This window comes from Acipenser ruthenus, chromosome 6 (assembly GCF_902713425.1).
Source record: "Acipenser ruthenus chromosome 6, fAciRut3.2 maternal haplotype, whole genome shotgun sequence".
Lineage (NCBI taxonomy): Eukaryota > Metazoa > Chordata > Actinopteri > Acipenseriformes > Acipenseridae > Acipenser > Acipenser ruthenus.
In genome coordinates, this window is record NC_081194.1 from 43,277,422 (window position 1) to 43,296,657 (window position 19,236).

The 19,236-nt window shown below is 40.8% G+C and overlaps 1 protein-coding gene across 3 annotated transcripts in view; it reads right to left on the reverse strand.

Moving 5' to 3' along the window:
* The window catches only part of LOC117411324 (RAC-gamma serine/threonine-protein kinase-like), a 234,899-nt gene that overhangs the window by 185,578 nt on the left and 30,085 nt on the right, over positions 1-19,236 (reverse strand). For all 3 annotated transcript variants that reach the window (XM_059025405.1, XM_059025404.1, XM_034018666.3), the window contains exon 2: positions 14,558-14,747. Coding sequence is in view for 2 of the 3 variants with exons in the window: in XM_059025404.1 (XP_058881387.1) it covers positions 14,558-14,603 (46 nt within the window). In the remaining variant the exon portion in view is untranslated. The remainder of the gene's footprint in view (positions 1-14,557; positions 14,748-19,236) is intronic.

Sequence of the window (19,236 nt, forward strand, 5' to 3'; positions counted from 1 at the left end):
CCCCTAGTAAAGTCTTTGGGTAGCCTCCATTGGCCCTGTTTGATTTTGCACTATGCGTCCCTTCTTAGCTTTGCAAACTACGGCGTTACATCATTAAACTGCACCAAACTTTGTATTGAAACAATCAAGCCACTGGCAAACCTGCCAGACTTGTCTCTGCTAACTTGCACAACTTGATTGACGTTGCAGCTGTCACTCTCTCTCACTTTCGTGATATTCTGTACTTTAGAAATACGTTTATTTGGAAGAATATGCATGCATAAACTACAACATTCCATGTACAGTAATCTCTGTATTTTACTGTATATAGCTTTCCCTTCATTATACCTAGGGCTTCTGATTTTCGTTTTTAACTGATTAAATAAAAAAAAAAAAAAAAAAACAACACCCCGATACAAATAAAGTGAAATCTGTGTACAGTGCTCCCTCGCTATAACGCGGGTCTCGGGGGGGGGGGGGGGGGGGGTGGGGGCGACACAATATGAGCGTTATAACCGAAGAGTGTTATAAATGGGGGAGGGGGTGGGGGGCACCGTGGGACACATGAAACACACATCTGACTAAAATACAAAATAAAATAACTCCCTCTCTATAATGCATGTAATCAATGATTGAGATATATATATATATATATATATATTATGAGATGGCAGAGAGGGGGTTAAAACCTCTCTGCAGAAAAAAAATGTGCGGAATGCACATTTGTCTTGTTTAATTGTTTTGTTAATTGTTTTGTTTAATTGTTTTATTGATTAATCATTACCTGCACCTGGCTACTATTGAAAATTGGAGCCAGGTGCAGGGTATTTAAGGAGAGCAGTCAGTCTGCTCTGGGCAGCTGCTGAAGAGGGTAGAAGCCCGACTGTGCTGGTGTGTGGGTACAGCCGTAAAATTAAGGAAAAAAAAGAAGGTAGAGTGAAGCCTTTGTTTTGTGTGTGCTGTTTTGTTTGTTTTGTTTTTGTACAGGTAAACAGCTTAGCTGTCCTGTCTTTTAGTTTAGGTTCCTGTTTTGTTTTAGTTATTGCTCAAAGAGAGCTAGGTGTTTGTTTTGTTTATTTTGTTTTTGTGTTTTCATTAAAAATAGCGCAACCGCGCTTCAAAAAAATCAATTTCTGTGTTGGGTCGTGTTTTTAAAGGGGCAACGAACCGTGGTGAGTGCGATTTTTTCACATATGGTGGCAGCGAGTGTGGGCGCCCCTGGAGACCCAAAAATGGATTTTAAAGATTTAATAGAGATGTTTAATAAGAACACTGCTGCTCAGGAGGAGCAGATAAGGAAGATGGAGAGGCAGAGACAGGAGCTGGGCATGGCCCCATTGATAATACAAGAGCGGGAGCCAACGGCACTGGAGCTGCTACTGCAAAAGTGGGAGCTGCCGTCCCGAGAGCCAGAGGGGGTGGAGCTGCCGTCCCGAGAGCCAGAGGGGATGGAGCTGCCGTCCCGAGAGCCAGAGGGGGTGGAGCTACTGTCCCGAAAGCCAGAGGGGGTGGAGCTGCTGTTACCAGAGCCCAGAGAGGAGGAGTCGCCTCTCCCAAAACCATCATCCATGCAAGTGAGTCCGGCGTTGCCGAGGGAGGTCCCCAGTCCCGTCATCGTGGACACCTGGCCGGAATGCCCAGACCTCCCTGCGCTGGACCTTGCTCCCAGGTCGCAGCACTGCCAGGCACAGTCGCTTACCTGGTCCCTTACTCCACTCCCCCTGGAATCCCAGACGTCGCTGCGCAAGAGGCAGACGTCGCTACGCAAGGGGCAGAGGTCACTAGCGTTCCCCCTGCTGATTGCTCCGCTCCCCTTGCATCGTGCTGCGCTCCACCTGGAATTCCAGAGGTCGCTGCGCAGGTCCACAGGCGCACGCCTCTGCCTGTCAGTCCTGGCTCCCGGTCACCGGTCCGCGCTATGGTCGCCCTGGACAAGCCGTCTGGGTCCCCCCTCGCCGGTCCTGGGTCCCTCCCTGGAAACGTGAAGCCTTTGTTTTGTGTGTGCTGTTTTGTTTGTTTTGTTTTTGTACAGGTAAACGGCTTAGCTGTCCTGTCTTTTAGTTTAGGTTCCTGTTTTGTTTTAGTTATTGCTCAAAGAGAGCTAGGTGTTTGTTTTGTTTATTTTGTTTTTGTGTTTTCATTAAAAATAGCGCAACCACGCTTCAAAAAAATCCATTTCTGTGTTGGGTCGTGTTTTTAAAGGGGCAACGAACCGTGGTGAGTGAGTCTTTCACAATATATATATATATATATATATATATATATATATATATATATATATATATATACAGCTCTGGAAAAAATTAAGAGACCACTGCAAAATTATCAGTTTCTCTGGTTTTACTATTTATAGGTATGTGTTTGGGTAAAATGAACATTCTTGTTTTATTCTATAAACTACTGACAACATTTCTCCCAAATTCCAAATAAAAATATTGTCATTTAGAGCATTTATGTGCAGAAAATGACAACTGGTCAAAATAACAAAAAAGATGCAGTGTTGTCAGACCTCGAATAATGCAAAGAAAATAAGTTAATATTCATTTTTAAACACAATACTAATGTTTTAACGTAGGAAGAGTTCAGAAATCAATATTTGGTGGAATAACCCGGATTTTCAAGCACAGCTTTCATGCATCTTGGCATGCTCTCCACCAGTCTTTCACATTGATTTTGGGTGACTTTATGCCACTCTGGCACAAAAATTCAAGCAGCTCGGCTTTGTTTGATGGCTTGTGACCATCTATCTTCCTCTTGATCACATTCCAGAGGTTTTCAATGGGGTTCAGGTCTGGAGATTGGGCTGGCCATGACAGGGTCTTGATCTGGTGGTCCTCCATCCACACCTTGATTGACCTGGCTGTGTGGCATGGAGCATTGTCCTGCTGGAAAAACCAATCCTCAGAGTTGGGGAACATTGTCAGAGCAGAAGGAAGCAAGTTTTCTTCCAGGACAACCTTTTTTTCCAGGACAACCTTGTGCAGTCTGGTCAAGGCATCTGTAGGCTAGTACAAGAGTCTTGAACTGGATGCGAGCGGTGATCGGGAGCCAGTGGAGCGAGCGGAGTAGTGGAGTAGCGTGGGTGAAGCGAGACAGAGAGAACACCAGGCGGGCAGCAGAGTTCTGGATGAGCTGGAGCGGACGGGTGGCGGACGCAGGGAGGCCAGCCAGGAGGGAGTTGCAGTAGTCTAGGCGGGAGAGTACCAGGGCCTGGACCAGGAGCTGAGTAGCATAGTTGGTGAGAAAGGGTCGGATTCTTCGGATGTTGCTCAGGAAGAATCGGCAAGTGCGTGCCAGAGTGGAGATGTGCTGGGAATAAGAGAGGCAGGGGTCCAGGGTGACTCCAAGGTTCTTAGCGGAGGAAGAGGGAGAGAGTGTGGTAGATTCCAGAGGAACAGAGATAGAGAGATCAGAGGAGGGGGAGGAGGTGGGAAAGAAAAGGAGGTCAGATTTAGAGAGGTTGAGTTTGAGGTGATGCGAGTGCATCCAGGAGGAAATAGCAGACAGACAGGTAGAGATACGGGAGGAGATGGTGGAGTCAGAGGTGGGGAAGGAGAGGAAAATCTGAGCATCATCAGCATAGAAATGGTATGAGAAACCATAGGATGCGATGAGGGGGCCCAGGGAGCGGGTGTAGAGAGAGAACAGGAGAGGACCCAAGACTGACCCTTGGGGGACTCCAGTTAAGAGAGGGTGAGGTGTGGAGGTTGCTCCAAGCCAGGTTACCTGGTAAGTGCGGTTGGAGAGGTAGGAGGAGAACCAGACCAGAGCAGTGCCAGAGATCCCCAGGTCAGCAAGAGATGATAATAGAATAGAGTGATCAACAGTGTCAAAGGCAGCAGAGAGGTCGAGGAGAATTAGGACAGAGGAGAGAGAGGCAGCTCGGGCACACTTAAGTGAGTTGGTGACAGACAGGAGGGCGGTTTCAGTGGAGTGAGCAGAGCGGAAGCCAGATTGGAGAGGGTCAAGCAGAGAGTGGTTGGACAGGAAAGCAGAGAGCTGGCGGTGTACAGTCCGCTCGAGGGTTCTGGAGAGGAAGGGTAGGAGGGAGACAGGACGGTAGCTCTGGAGGGAGGTGGGGTCGAGGGTAGGTTTTTTGAGGAGGGGAGTGATAGAGGCTTTTTTGAAGGCAGAGGGAAAGATACCAGAAAGTAGAGAGGTGTTGAGGAGGGAGGAGATAAAGGGGAGTAGAGCAGGAGCAGCAGCTTGAAAGAGGCGAGTAGGGAGGGGGTCCAAGGCACACGTGGTGGGTTTGTGACCCTGGAGCAGGGAGGAGAGGTCAGAGTCTGAGAGGGGCAAGAAGGTGGAGAAGGAGGGCGAGTTAGTAGGGGATGTAGTGGGTGTAGGGGTTGGAGCAGGAGGGGGTGCGGGGGAGGGAGAGGTGTTAAAAAGTTTGCGGATATCTGAGATTTTAGAAGAGAAAAAGGAGGCAACATCATCAGGGGAGATAGAGGAGGGAGGAGGGGGGAAGGGTTTAGGAGGGAGGAGAAGGTAGAGAATAGTTTACGTGGGTTGTTAGTGGAGGCTTGGATTATAGATTGGAAATAAGTACATTTAGCAGAGGAGAGTAGATGAGAAGGAGGAGAGGAGAGTGCGGTAAAGGTCTAGAGCAGCAGGGAGTTTGGTTCTCTTCCATTTCTTTTCAGCAGATCGCAGTGTGATTCTTGCCGAGCGGAGCGCAGAGGAGAGCCAGGGATGGGGAGGGGAGGGGCGAGCAGGTCGGGAGGTGAGGGGACAGAGGGAGTCGAGGGAGGAGGTGAGGGAGGAGAAGAGGGTGGAGGTAGCAGAGTCTACGGAGAGTTGTGAAAAGGAGTCGATAGGAGGGAGGTGAGAGAGAGCAGTGGAGGCAAGGACAGAGGGGGAGAGAGAGCGGAGGTTACGGCGAGAGGTGACAGTGGGGGTAGGAGGAGCAGGGAGAGAGGGGAGAGACAGAGAAAAAGAGATGAAATAGTGATCAGAGAGGTCCAGGGGGGTGACAGAGAGGGTGGAGGGGCAGCAGGCCCTGGAGAAGGTGAGGTCCAGTTGACGGCCAGCTTTGTGGGTAGGAGGGGACGGAGAGAGACAGAAGTCGAAGGAGTGAAGGAGAGGGAGGAATCCAGCAGAGTGGCTGGGGTTGGAGAGATGGATGTTGAAGTCACCCAACAGGACAGTCGGGGTAGACAGAGAGACTTGGAAATTGCTGTTCACCAACGGTCCCCATCCAACTTGACAGAGCTTGAGCAATTTTGCCAAGAAGAATGGGCAAAAATTGCAGGATCCAGATGTGCAAAGCTGGTAGAGACTTACCCAAAAAGACTCACAGCTGTAATTGCTGCCAAAGGTGCTTCTACCAAGTATTGACTCAGGTGGGTGAATACTTATGCAACCAACAAATGTCTTTTTTGTTTGTTTAATTAACTTGTGTCACAATAAAAAATATTTTGCACCTTCAAAGTGTTAAGTATGTTGTGTAAATCAAATGGTAAAAATCCCAAGTAAATCCATTTTAATTCCAGGTTGTAACACTACAAAATGTGGAAAAGTCCAAGGGGGTGAATACTTATGCAAGACACTGTATATGGACATATACATGTCAAATGCAGACGGAATATAATGCAAATAGGAGGAGATGCTATTGAATGATTATTTGTTTTCTTTATATGTCTAAATCTGTATTGTGGACGGACATATAATGTAATAATCAAATGTAGAAAGTAGGGAATTATGTTTTTTTATACAGTATATGCATATTTTTATTTTATTCCTTCATACATCTAGATCTGTATTATAATGTAAATGTGTTTGCTGAATGATTAGGAAGTAGGGGGGTGATGCTTTTTTTATACATACAAGCTCATTTTTGAATGAATTAAATAAATGTCTGTATTGTATGCACTGAAAATGGTGACATTTTACAAAGTTGGTTAACTAGCCTATTGGTCTAATAATTAATGTTACACTGAAAAATTGTGTTCTTTCGTAAAACAAGATGGCAGCCGGACCTACATCATCATCTTAAATTTAAAACTAGTTCAGTTTAAAAACGATTTACTGGAGTAACTCCAAACCTGAAAACTATCATGCCTGTATCAGTACAATTGACTTTTTCAAAAATGGTGTTTGTGTGTGAAACAAGATGGCCACCTGATGCATTTTTTGGAAAAACCTTTCAAAATCTTCTTCTGGAGAACTGGTGAAGTTACTGATTTCAAACTTTTCAAATATCAAGAACTAAACCCGCTTCTTCCATTAATTGCTTAACTGTTTGGTACTGGGGCTTGGGAGCCATAAAACTGCCTGGCTAGTTATTATTATTATTATTATTATTATTAGGGCTGCAATAGTGATGTCACAGTATATCAGTTTTACGGTAAACCGCGGTATAAACTGCCACGGTTTTGCAACCGCAACCATTTTTCTATACCATGATTACCAAGTTCACACGGTTTAAGGTGATATGGGCGCGTTTTTTTTTTTTTTCAACGTTTGTCTGTCGGTGAGCCACTGTGTTTATTAGAACCAACTAATGAACACTGACATCAAGTTCTGAAAACTGCCATGCATGAGACGATCCGAGTAGGCTATTAACAAGTGATGTCATATTTAATATAAACCGCCCTACTAAACAATGATCGCTAGCAAACGTGATTATCAGTAAACGAAACACAAATACTTGAAAATATCAAATACTTGAAGTACCCCTTCTGTCAGGAGGTTTCAGCTAAAGTACCCTTTACAATTTTCGCTCAATGAATGGTACCACAGTTGCAATAAAAGGCAGAATAATCTGGTTAACACATTTCTTTTTCCTCCGGTTTATTTAATATATAATTTTACACAAGTTTGGAACTGACAAATTGCTGAGACAGAAAACCAAACATTGGGCTTCATTCTTAAAACTTGGATGCAAAGAATTAAAAGGTAGTATTTAGGAATCTTTCACCTTCTATTGGGAAAAGTCATTATACATAATACAAAATAGTCTGCACTGTAAATGTTTGTCACGTTACTATTTACTTCCAACCTCAGTATAATTGTGTGCCGTTTAAAATGTTTACAATATCAAAAACATTAACCTCAAGGTAAAACTATAATTAATGCTAACTAAAAATGATCCAAAGGGACTCTATAACTTTAACTCTATTGCAAGTAAGAAATGTACCGAACACACCGCTATTGCTGTTAATAAAATGCAGCCGTGGTAAAAAACAAAAACCATCAAAGTGTGATGACTATTTATGTTTACCAGAACATTTATACTTCTAAAAAACGCAGAAACACTCTGCTTCACTGATAAGACAAGTTAAAAACAGCAAAGATCATGAGCAGCACAGACCGCTCTCCAGGCACAATCACCAGGCACCTGCTTCACCTATATATCAGAGTGGAAATCCACGCAATCGAAATCGCGTATGTACAGGTGGAAAATGTGGACATGATAGATTATGTGCGTTTTTTTTCATTAGCCGTTCACTTTGAGCTGCTAAACAAAGATTTAAAAAATTCAAGATCATTATTTTCTTTTACTTTCACTTTTATTTGTGCATTTCTGAGCTGTCCTTCGTACCGCCTATGACCCTTAGAAGTACCCCCAGGGTTACACGTACCCTCGGTTGAAAACCCCTGTCTTAACTAACAGGATGCTGTCCAAACTGATAAAGATGAAGAGGGTATTCAGTTGCAGTGGTCACAACCTTACCCCTATCGTTCCAGACTGAGCCAAGAAAATGTTAATATTTTGGTGTTTCTCCACAGTAATTTGAAATAAAAAAGCAGCATTGTTTTGCTGAGCCTGTGTGAGCTGGAGTGAACACTACTTCCAGTTCGGTAGTTTGTGATAGAACTGTAGTACCATTGTGTTGTATTTGTTTTAAAACTTTAAATAAAAGTTATTTTTCTTGTTAAATTACTTGACCAGTGTATTTCTTTAAATAGCCATTTAAAAACGGATTACAAAAAAATGACATTATACCACGGTACGATGATAGCCGTGGTATATTTTTTGACGGTTACCATACCTTCAAAATTTGACATCCCTAGGCTGCAACATAATAAATGTCGCTTTAACTAGCATATGTGTTAACTAGAAATTATCTTTATATTCTAGTTTTCCTACATTTATCCTTTTATTCTCACTTGTGGTCAGGACCACAGGTCTTAAACACACCTCTTGATAAATAATTGGCAAATATTTATAATAAACATGATTTTAAGAACTTATGTCATTCCTCGTCACTCATAATGTGACAGTATTTGAATGACAGGTTACTTCCATTGCGGTGAGCAGGTCAATCTTGATTCCTGCAGTCTTAAGTCAGTGTTATTTCAAGTTGCACTTTGATGATTGGGATTTTATTCCCGGGATGTACATTGAAAATGCACAACGGATTTGCTCAGGTCACTCAGAAAGGAGGCAGGGTTTTCCGAAATGGGAAAATGAGAGAATGGCACAACACAGCAAAAAGGTTAAAACTATGATTCTAGTTACGGATTAATGCCAAGAAGTAGATTCCAAAGTATCATTTACAGTTGTGTTCCTTTATTAAAAGGATTTGTCAGGTAATAACTAATTTTTGTTTCTTTATTAAAATGGATATAAAATCATGTTTAAGAAACAACAAGGTTTGATATTTGAAGTATGTAATATTTGAAGGCTTCATGCTGCAAGTTAAAATATTTTTAGGTTTTGTTGGATATTAATGGTTGGTTTCACAGACCCAGATTAGTATTATCTTGGACAACAATAAGTGATAACCAAGCCCTCTGAAACCAGCCCAATGTCAGGATTCATGCCACTCTTTTTGACCCACTATTGAATTATTACCCATTTAATAATTTGTTTTCTTTAAAATTCTAACCATCGTGACTACCCATTTGAATTATTCACTTGTTTTTTTCTCTCTATGCAATGTATCCAAGATGAGGGTTTCTCTAGGGCTTAGAGGATGTTCGGTCATCAGTCCCTTATCTGTTCCAAATAACCCCAGGCCATTCCTTTGAAAAAACAGAGGAAACTATTCAAATGAACAATTGTCCTCTCAGGGTCATCAATGGAACTATTCATACATGTCAGATCACGTCAACAATGTCTAGAAAAAGAATTCTCCAAGTACAGGATTCTGTCATTTATTCATATCACTCTTAAATGTCCTGGTAAGATAATATTTTGGCTTTTCATTTCTTGATGCTACACAAAAACCGTGATATGACAAAGTTCTCAGAATGACCTTTCCTGTAATAGTATGTGTGCCCCAAAACTGTTTAAAAAGTTGTTCCATTCTAGAGTTACATGAAATAGACTGTTTTCATGTGATGGGACAAATTTTTTATTCTACATATATGGTTCCATTTTATAACAGTACTACTGTATGCTCCCAGTATTATGAAGCTATCAATACTTACTGTCCTTTCAGTTTTACATTAGCTGTCTGAAAGCACCTGTTTAAAATTCAAGTTTCTCTTTCAAAAAATAATGAAATAATTTGGTCAAATTATTTCAGTGCCTTATTCTGGAAAGCTTGCAAGATTCACAAGGGCCTCAACTTTATCCCAGGCCAGCAGTTTTCTGATGGCTCTACTATTAGCTCTACTCATATAGAATATTGTGTTCAGTTCTGGTCACCTCGTTACAAAAAGGATATTGCTGCTCTAGAAAGAGTGCAAAGAAGAGCAACCAGAATTATCCCGGGTTTAAAAGGCATGATGTATGCAGACAGGCTAAAAGAATTGGAATCTATCCAGTCTTGAACAAAGAAGACTACGTGGTGATCTGATTCAAGCATTCAAAATTCTAAAAGGTATTGACAATGTCGACCCAGGGAACTTTTTCAACCTAAAAAAAGAAACAAGGACCAGGGGTCACAAATGGATATTAGATAAAGGGCATTCAGAACAGAAAATAGGACGCACTTTTTTACACAGAGAATTGTGAGGGTCTGGAACCAACTCCCCAGTAATGTTGTTGAAGCTGACACCCTGGGATCCTTCAAAAAGCTGCCTGATGAGATTCTGGGATCAATAAGCGACTAACAACCAAATGAGCAAGATGGGCTGAATGGCCTCCTCTCGTTTGTAAACTTTCTTGTGTGGCCTGTATTCTTGGATGTTCTTATTTATGCAAACAAGCAGTAAAACAGAGATGATTTTTATATGGATATCTTGATATTTTACAATGGTATTAAAAGGGGAAAAGAGTCCAAATACAATATGTGAATGCGATTGTTAAAAAATGAGCACACTGTGGTAATAACAACACTGAAAACACTACTCACTGGTGTTCTGTCTGCGCACGACAAAGAGACAGAGAGTGAGAGAAAATGTGTGGGCTTGGTAGCATCAGAAACAACTCTGTACTCAGTAAACAACCCCTGATGTTTTGACCATCAGATCGCAGAGATCACACAGCATTATGACTAATAACGCACCACTTGTCAGAAAGCAGAAAACAACATACGGCTCAGGGGACTCAGTTTCAGCTTCTTGTTTTATTTCAGTCTCAGGACAGCATTTCCAATCTTCCACATGGAAATTATCAGTACACCAGGCAAGAAAAACATACTTATTTATCAGCCAGTGCAATCACTACTACATGTTACCTCTGACAGCACCTATTCTATATCCCATTTCATCTATATGAATATGCAGTAGTGTCCCACAGCAGTAAGACTGCAGAAAAAAACACCTGAATGAGAGTCCCGGGGCAAATAACTTAGCCCACAATGTTCGCATCGAAGGATTTGGTCAGAAGCCGAAGATTATTCTCCCTACCACCCCCTTCCCATCTGCTAGGTAATGCAGGTATTAAAGGTGTTCAGATTGGGATTCCCAACGTACTTAAAGAAAGAATTGGTTGGGGTAAAAAAAAACTAAACAAAATAAAAAAAAGAAGAAAACGTTACGAACATATGAACAAATGCATTCTAAATACCTGTTAATAAATAACAATCAATTAATAGTAAGTGCCCAAGTCATACCCAAGTAGATTGAACAAGACAAGGTTCCCAGTCACAGTGATCACAAATTTGCTTACAGGATTCCTAAGCTTGCAGATCACATCCTGTTCAGGGGTGTGGAATTTTGAAAATAACTTCTTGTCAAAAAGACTAAATGCTCGAAAAACCAACTTGTACTTAATCTACTTTTTTTTTTTCCTGAAACCAAAGCTGAAAAGACTGAGACATAGTTAAAACTATAGTTATTACCTGTATTTAAATTTTAAAAACTTGTACTCTATTATAACAACATAAAATAATCTAAGAACTAGAAATGTAGTACAGTAGCACAATGCAAGAGAATCTTGACCTCTGAAAACAGTAAGCCTTTTTGGTCAGTTCTACAATAGTTTTCCTCTCTAAAATCCAGGTGCTGACTTCAATGACCCTCATTCCTGTTAAAGCAAACCCTTACTGGTAACTGGAAATCTCTGTTAGCAAATACAAAGCATTCCCAGGAACATGATCCAAGGGGGCTGTCAAATCAGATTGTATGGTTGGTAAACATGTGTACTGTACCATTCTTGTTTCCTCCAAATATATGGATATATGAAACAGATTTTGTAGAACTGAACTTTGAGAGAATCATAGCATACAACTGTGAACCAACTACAAAGACCTTATGTCAAAGTGATCTGTATTATTGATATGAAGAGGTTAAAACAATGTGGCTGTGAAAGGCTTACCTTTCACTGGACAATACGGGTAATGGAACTTAAAGAAAACCAAGAACCTCAATGTTAGGTCAGGGGTTAAAGTGAAGGCTACCATTAGTTTTTGACCATGGAGTTTACATAGTAACCATGTTGCAGTAAACAATTACCACCAATTTTCACAACAATCTTTTATATTCATCTATTACGCACTTTTACCCTAATCATACAAGGTGTTCAATTGGATTGGAAACATTGCAAGTGAGCCCACCAGGTCTGCCTTTAATACAAATTAACACAGCTGTTATGATAAGTTGGTTTTATCAACTCCTAACAAAACCTAACATTATCACATGGCTTTATTAGCAAAACCACTCAGTACTTCCAACATTATGGCTCTCCTTTAGAGGAGCACAATTCAGGCTGGGTAAACAGGAAATTATATTATCATCCTCATTCTCCCCCCTAAATCGTGGATCTATTTTTAAAACCGCACACTGAATACAGCTTGTTGCAAACTAGGCCAAGAAACTCAAGTAACAACCCTACACGAACCAGCAGAATAGGAAATGGCAGGGAGTAAGGGGAGGTAGCCCGGGACTTCCACCAAGGTTAACAAACAGGTTCTGTTTCCCATCTAATAACAAAGTGTTCTAAATAAATTGCTTTCTGTAGGTAACTTGTTTGAGGCAGGGGCAGGGGGCGAGGGGCGGGGTATACAGTAGCAGTGAACATGACATTTTAAAAAATAGCCAGTCTCTGGAAATACAAAAATCTAGTGCTGGTTAGAAAACTACCTGCAGGCTGAATAGGAATGACCGCAGCAGTTAGTAGTAGCTGTCAGGTCAATGATGCGTGGTTCGCTGCTTGATTTTGTACGAGTTAAGCAGGCTTTAAAGTAGTTATAGCACCTAACAAAATAATTCCATAAATCTTACCTGTTGTGTGCTCATCCATTTCCTTTATAGGTCTCACGTTTTCAATTTTGAAAGAAACATATTATAGCAAACATGTATTTGTGTTTAAAATAAATAAATACATAAATAAATAAATAAATAAATAAATAAATAAATAAATGGTACTATCCCAAGTTTGAAGTGTTACAGAACACCCTGCAAAGTTTACAAGAAAACATTATGCTATTGCTGTGTCCCATGTTGTCCGTTACACAGTGTTCGTCAATATTTTCAAAACACATTGCTGACTCTCGACATTTTTCATCACACATCATGGGGCATAAATCATCTGGGCAATGTATTTCTCAACATTTACTTGGGAGCGTCCAGTAGGAGAAAAAATAAATGTCTAAGGATCGCAGTGTATCCGACAGTGAAAAAACACCTTTTTTCCTGTCATTAACCAATCAGACATTTTTTGACCCCACAGACACTGCTGAAGTGAAATGCCCAAGCAAGTGAAACAATGTAACTACATGAAAAGCAAACTGAGAATGTTCTTTAACCTATAATAGTATAGAGTAGTACCAGATATAATGTTTTAAAAATGTAAAATTTCTTTCAAAACAAAAATGCACGACATTTTTAGCTAGAACTACAGTACTTTAAAAGGGAATATGTCTAACACTCATTCATTTTGAATATCTTAAGCCCCTTTCACACTGACACTTCTACCCGGGTCACAATCCTGTGTAGTGTGAAACCATGTACCTGGGTTAACCCAGGTCCCAGCGACCCACCTCAGGATGTGGGATGACGTGCTTTGACCCGGGTTGAGCGAGACAAAATGCATGATGGACGACAAAATAACAAACAGCCACGCCTGCATGATGGTTTCACCTCCGCAAGGAACGTTTTTGTTTATTCTGTTTAGCCATATTTTTGTTGCTGGAGGCACACCATGAGCCAGATTGCAGCAGGGATGAAGAAACATTTGCTCTAATCAACATTTGGGTCGACGGTTCAATCCAGAGAAGTTTGGATGGAAGTGTCTGTAACAAGCTGCTTCCGGGGCATTGATACGTGTATTGTTTATTTGCGTCTGTCAGCCAGGTTAACCCTGCTATATCAGAAGCAGTGTGAAATCTTGTAGCCGACCCGCATGACACCAGGTCCTAACCCGGGTAGGTTCCAACCTCGGTAGGGGCTTTACTTTTAACGTCAAAGTCCTATTCCTAAACCATTAGTGGTTCCACACACCACATTCTTTGGTAAGGGTTACAAAACGAAATGGCTATTTGATCAACCCAACCTTAAAAGATATCCGTTTCACTAGCTATTTTATTAGAACACTTTCACAATGAACTGAGGAAGTACTGAGATGGCAGCACTAGTCAGGAAATCCCAGTTCCATCCATGCTATTCATTTTACCACTATCGCTGCTTAAAAAAGGACACCAGTCATCACAAACAGTGACAGGCACCAACACATACACACAGACTTTACAGTACAAAGCTCACTGAATCTCAGTGCCTTCAAGGTCTGCATGGCTCAGCCCCAATTATGCTAAAGCATAAATCTCAGAAACCTTGAGTGCATTAATGCAATATGCATATCCCGCTTTGTTTTGCCAAGTTTCTGCAGAGATAGCCAACACACCCAGCTACCAATAAAAAGGAGGGAAATCAGCTTTAAAGTGGGAATGTCACAGGACATCATCATATAAATATAGGTATGAATATTTTCTGGAACTCCCACTACGTCTACTGAAAAACAAAATATAGAATGTAAACTTTCTGCTACACTCATTCAAATGATACCATTAATGTTTAAGATAGATTCACATAGTGTTGGAATGGAAGTACACATAGGGGTTCGGGGTTAAATTGCACCACATAACCCTCCTTGTACGTCTCCCATTGTGAAAGGAAAGTGATCTCTGTATACGATTAAGACGTCCCATAAGCTTACTTGCACTGCAACAAAAAGGCAGAAGGCTAGACACACACATGATAAACAAATAGACAGCAGCCAAGTAACAACTGTTTCAGGACTTACCTCTTTTCTGCACCCAGCCTTCCTTAACAATGGTAATATCGCTCATTTTGGCTCCCCTCTGAGCCCCGAGCTCACAGAAACGTTCCTCTGCGGATGATCAGCTCTGGTTCTCAGGCTCTCTCCTCCTTCTCTCTTTCTTTTTTCTTTCTTGATCTCTGCAGCCCTTCCTACTCTCCAGTAGTGACTCAGCCTGGAAGGAAATATCAGAGAAAGAATGTGTGGATTTTTTTTTTAATTCTTACACACTGAGATGACAAACAACAAGGTCATTGTTAACATTAACTCCCCCCCCCCCCCCTTTTTTTTTGTTGTTGCTCGACAACCCTGCTGCTTCTTGCTTTTGGTGGTGTACAGTAAATGTCCATTTAAATTAACAAAAGTAATGAAATGATGAACTAATTTGCTTACACACTTCTTGTGCAGTTTTGCAAAGGTGATGAGCAAGGCCCAGTCTTGTGACAAAAATTAGTTTGTTGCCAAACACTCTTGCTTCAAGTGGAAAACTACTCCTGTTAACTTTAGTGAGGTTCGGGGGGCGGGAGCCAGGTCTTTGTCTCTTCCTATTTTCACCTGCCTATCATCCTAGACTTACTATTTAAATCCAGTCACAGCTTTGCTCTTTCTCTTGTATTAGCTTTTTCCTCCTCCTCCTCCTCCGTTTTTTATATGCCGGAATAATGAGTCTCACTTCCCCGACCTGGAGTTCCAGTAAGGTCAGAGGGGACCACCGGCCACACTATTCTTTCACAGCTCATGCGCTATATCTTGCCTCAAGAAAAAGGCTCTGACTTACTCCCTCCTTTATCCTCCTGGGACATGGCCCTCATATTGTTAGTGCTCGAGTCCCATAACTAAAAATTATTTGTGTTTTTCAGATTCTCTTTTCTTCCTTCTGTCAAGGCTTCGTATGAGCCGTTCCATCCTCCGAGTGTCGAACCTGGTCAGTAACTGGGTCCCAGTCGCGAGGCAACGCCTATAATGACTCTCCGAGAAGTAAAAGTAGTCTGTGTTTTCAGGGGCCTGAAGGCCGATAGGGCTAGCCTCGACTCCATAAGGATGGCTCACTCGGTTGGAGTCCGGGCCCGTCCTTGTTCTAGAGGCCAGCCTCCAATCCTAAATTTGCCAAAGCACTCCCTTCCTCTCGCAGCCCTGGCTCCCGCCCTGTGAACCCACAAATGCTCTGGAGTTGTCTAGGCCACTGAACTTTCATATTGAACTCAATCAGTATCATGAAAAGCTAGATGATACCTAGGGCTTCTGTTTTTCAGGTTTTACTAATTGTATTTTTCAGTGCTTATTTTTAACTATTTTGGAATTTTATGTAAAATCGTTTTTTTTTTTTTTTTTCGGGGCTTTCGTTATTGATATATTGTATGAAATTAGTGTTTTTGGTTACTTTCCAAAATGTTGGTTACTGTCAAAATATGTATAGTAGTAACTCGACAGTACTTGCACACTTAAATTGTACCTTCTTTCCTTCACTGTCTTGCACAATGAAATCCTTATCGTCACGGGCATATTCTTCTGGGGTTTTTGTGTGTAGGCATTTTTGTACATTTCGACACAGTTCTGTTTTAAATCCTCTGCATCTTAACTTTAATATAGCTTTAAATCCTGCTAACAAATCTCCATCCTGGTTGTAATCTCATTTTAAATCTTGCAAGTGGAATCTCCAATATAAATGTAGGAATGTGCTGTCACTCAGTAGTTGGGGCAGGTTTAAAGTATTCAGAACGAATCAATGATAAGATGCAAGTCAGGAAGGCGGGACATTGCCCAGCAGCACTGGGAAATGTATGTATTATTATTCTTGTAGTAGGTTTTATTTTTTAATAGAAAAAGGGTAAAGTCAGCGTGAATTGATTAACCATTTCCACAGTTTTTCACTTGTTTTCCGGTGTTTATTGGCTATCCACCGATTTCATTTATTTTGTATCAGGGGTGTTTTATTGGGTTTTATCGGTTATAACTGAAAATCAGAAGCCCTAATGATACCCTATGAACTACTGCAAAAACTGTATGTATAGTACAGTCAAACTTATATCTACTTCAACAGATGGTCAGAGTTAGGTTAAATACTTAGTTTAGTTTACAGCATATTTGTAAGTGTGTTTAAGACTTGCAGTCAAATTCATTGATTCGTCACACTCCATTTTTCTTAAGATAATGAAGCTGGGGGATGTGTACAGTAAGAGTCCATTTGCTCCTGGGGCACAGAGCCTTTTAAAGCTCCTATAGCCTATACTCACATGTTTAACCTGCACAGTTTCTTGACTAGGGTGTTTGTACCACCTTTACTCCACTTTCTATCATTTAACTGAAGTAAATTGCACCAGTTACAATATAATACACATCACTTTCAAATGAGGATAAGCTACAGCAAGAGCATCTTGGCTGTAAATATTTCACAACCCTTGCATGTCAGCATACTGTATGTGCTCTGAGGGAAGTTTAAGTTACTGTATTATCAGCTTGAGCTGCATTTAGATCAACCTTAATCTGCTTCAGATATGTCAAGGATTTCACAAAAGAGCAGGAATAAAAAGACTTTTAAGTGTGCAGGTACCCTAGCGGAGATGGTGCTACCATTAACCCTTTGCGGTCCATTGTCGGACTGGGTCCGACATTGCAATTATTCCTCTCAGGTCCTTTGTCGGACTGGGTCCGACATCAATATAGCAACGCAAAAAACGGGTTTCTAGTCGTTTTTTCTCCGGAAAAAGCCGAAAAAACCATTCAATTGCCGAGTGGGAGCGACAGGAGCCGAGACAAGTCGAAAAATAAATAAAATAAAAGGCGTATCTCATGAATAGTCATACATATGGCCCTGGTATCAGATAACGGGGCGGCATAGTAAACAAGCTGGCTGAGTGCATCAGCGCACAGAGACTATCACGGACATTTGCAGAGCTTTTTTCAGATGTTATAGTAATAAAATAATGACTTTGATCGCATTATTGAGGAGTTTGGTGATAAAACGAGTGATCCGTATGTACGACTATTATTTTTATTATTATTTATTTCTTACATAGGTGAAAGCGATAGCGAACGAAAGGATGGGGCGGGGCTGGAGATGCCTAGTGAGTGCTTTGTTGATATGCAGGGCCATTTAAACCCGTTTGACTGTGGAAAAAAATACTTTTAAGCGCGTCTAAAATTAACTGCGCGTGTGAAAATTAATTAGACCTGACGTGCCTGACGCGCACTTAATAAATGGACTGCAAAGGGTTAAAATGACTTGCAGTGATTGTTTAGCAAACCTCAAGGAATTTGAGGCAGGTAACATTCAAATGATTTGTTACTCTCTGAAAATCTGCATTTGTCTCTGAGCTTCAAATGGGGTAGATGGACACTGCTGACCATGCAATATACTATATCAAAAAATACAGTTTAGGGGTGATTGTTATCTTTTGTCTACTTCATGCTGCACTTATTTGAAAACCATTCACCAAGCAGCAATAGAACTTGGCAGGTGTAGTACCAATTGATGGTCAACGAAGTTCGAGGATAGCAGAGTATAAGCCTGTGTGTCATCACATTAATGGCTTATTAGGAACCATTCGTCCCATAGAGAGGTCCAATTATGAAGACCATTGAAAGACAGAAAGCAACACATCTAGAGCTTCTATTTTTCGGCTTTTATTAATTTGCTTATTTTTAGCTATTATCGAGTTTAATGTAAATCTTTTTTTTTTTGGGGGGGGGGGGGGGGGGGGGCTTTCCCTTTTTATATTGTATGAAACCATTGTTTTCAGTTACTTTCCAAAATATGTATGAACTCAACAGTACTTGAACACTTCAATTGTACCTTCTTTCCATTGCTGTCTTCCACAACGAAATCCTTATGGTCACGGCCATATTCTAGAGTTTCTGTGTGGTTAGGCATTTTTTTACATTGACACAATTTTTTATTCAGTTTTAAATGTCACGAGTGTGTAAATACTCCCTATGATGGAACAGTAATATAGCTTTAAATCTCGTGAGCAAGAACAATCCTCTGCTTCTAGTAATTGTAATCTTGTTTTAAATCTTGCACGCATGTTACAGTCCTCCAGTAGAAATGTATGAATGTGCTGCCACTCAGTAGGTGGTGTGAATTTAAACTATTCAGAACCAATCCATGCGAGAAGGAGGGAGGGACATTGCCCAACTGCACTGATAAAAGTTTTTTTTTTGTAGGTTACTGTATTTTATACATTTTGTCGCGGGGAAAGGGTAAAGTCAACGAACGAGTAACCATTTCCAGTGTTTATTAGATATGCACCGATTTCATTTATTCATTTATTTTTTGACGTCAAGGGTGTTTTATCGTTTTTTTATCGGTTAAAAACGAAAATCAGAAGCCCTAAACACTTCCAAAGGATATCTCCTTTTAAAATTTCTTTCCACAGCATCACTACAAAGTGTCCAACTGAACAGCCATAATAATTACCCTGTATGTTTACCTATATAATCACACTGAATTTAACGGTGTTTTTTTTTTTTTTTTATGTAGAAACAACTTCTGTTGAATGGTTACAGTAAAGAGACTGACCTAAACCAAAACAAAAAAAATGTATCATTTTATAGGTCTGCATTATTCTTTACATGCAAACCATAAACAACATACCACCAACATGCTACTAAAACAACTGCTAATAACTGCCTAGAGTAATTAAGAAACTTCACACAGATCATGC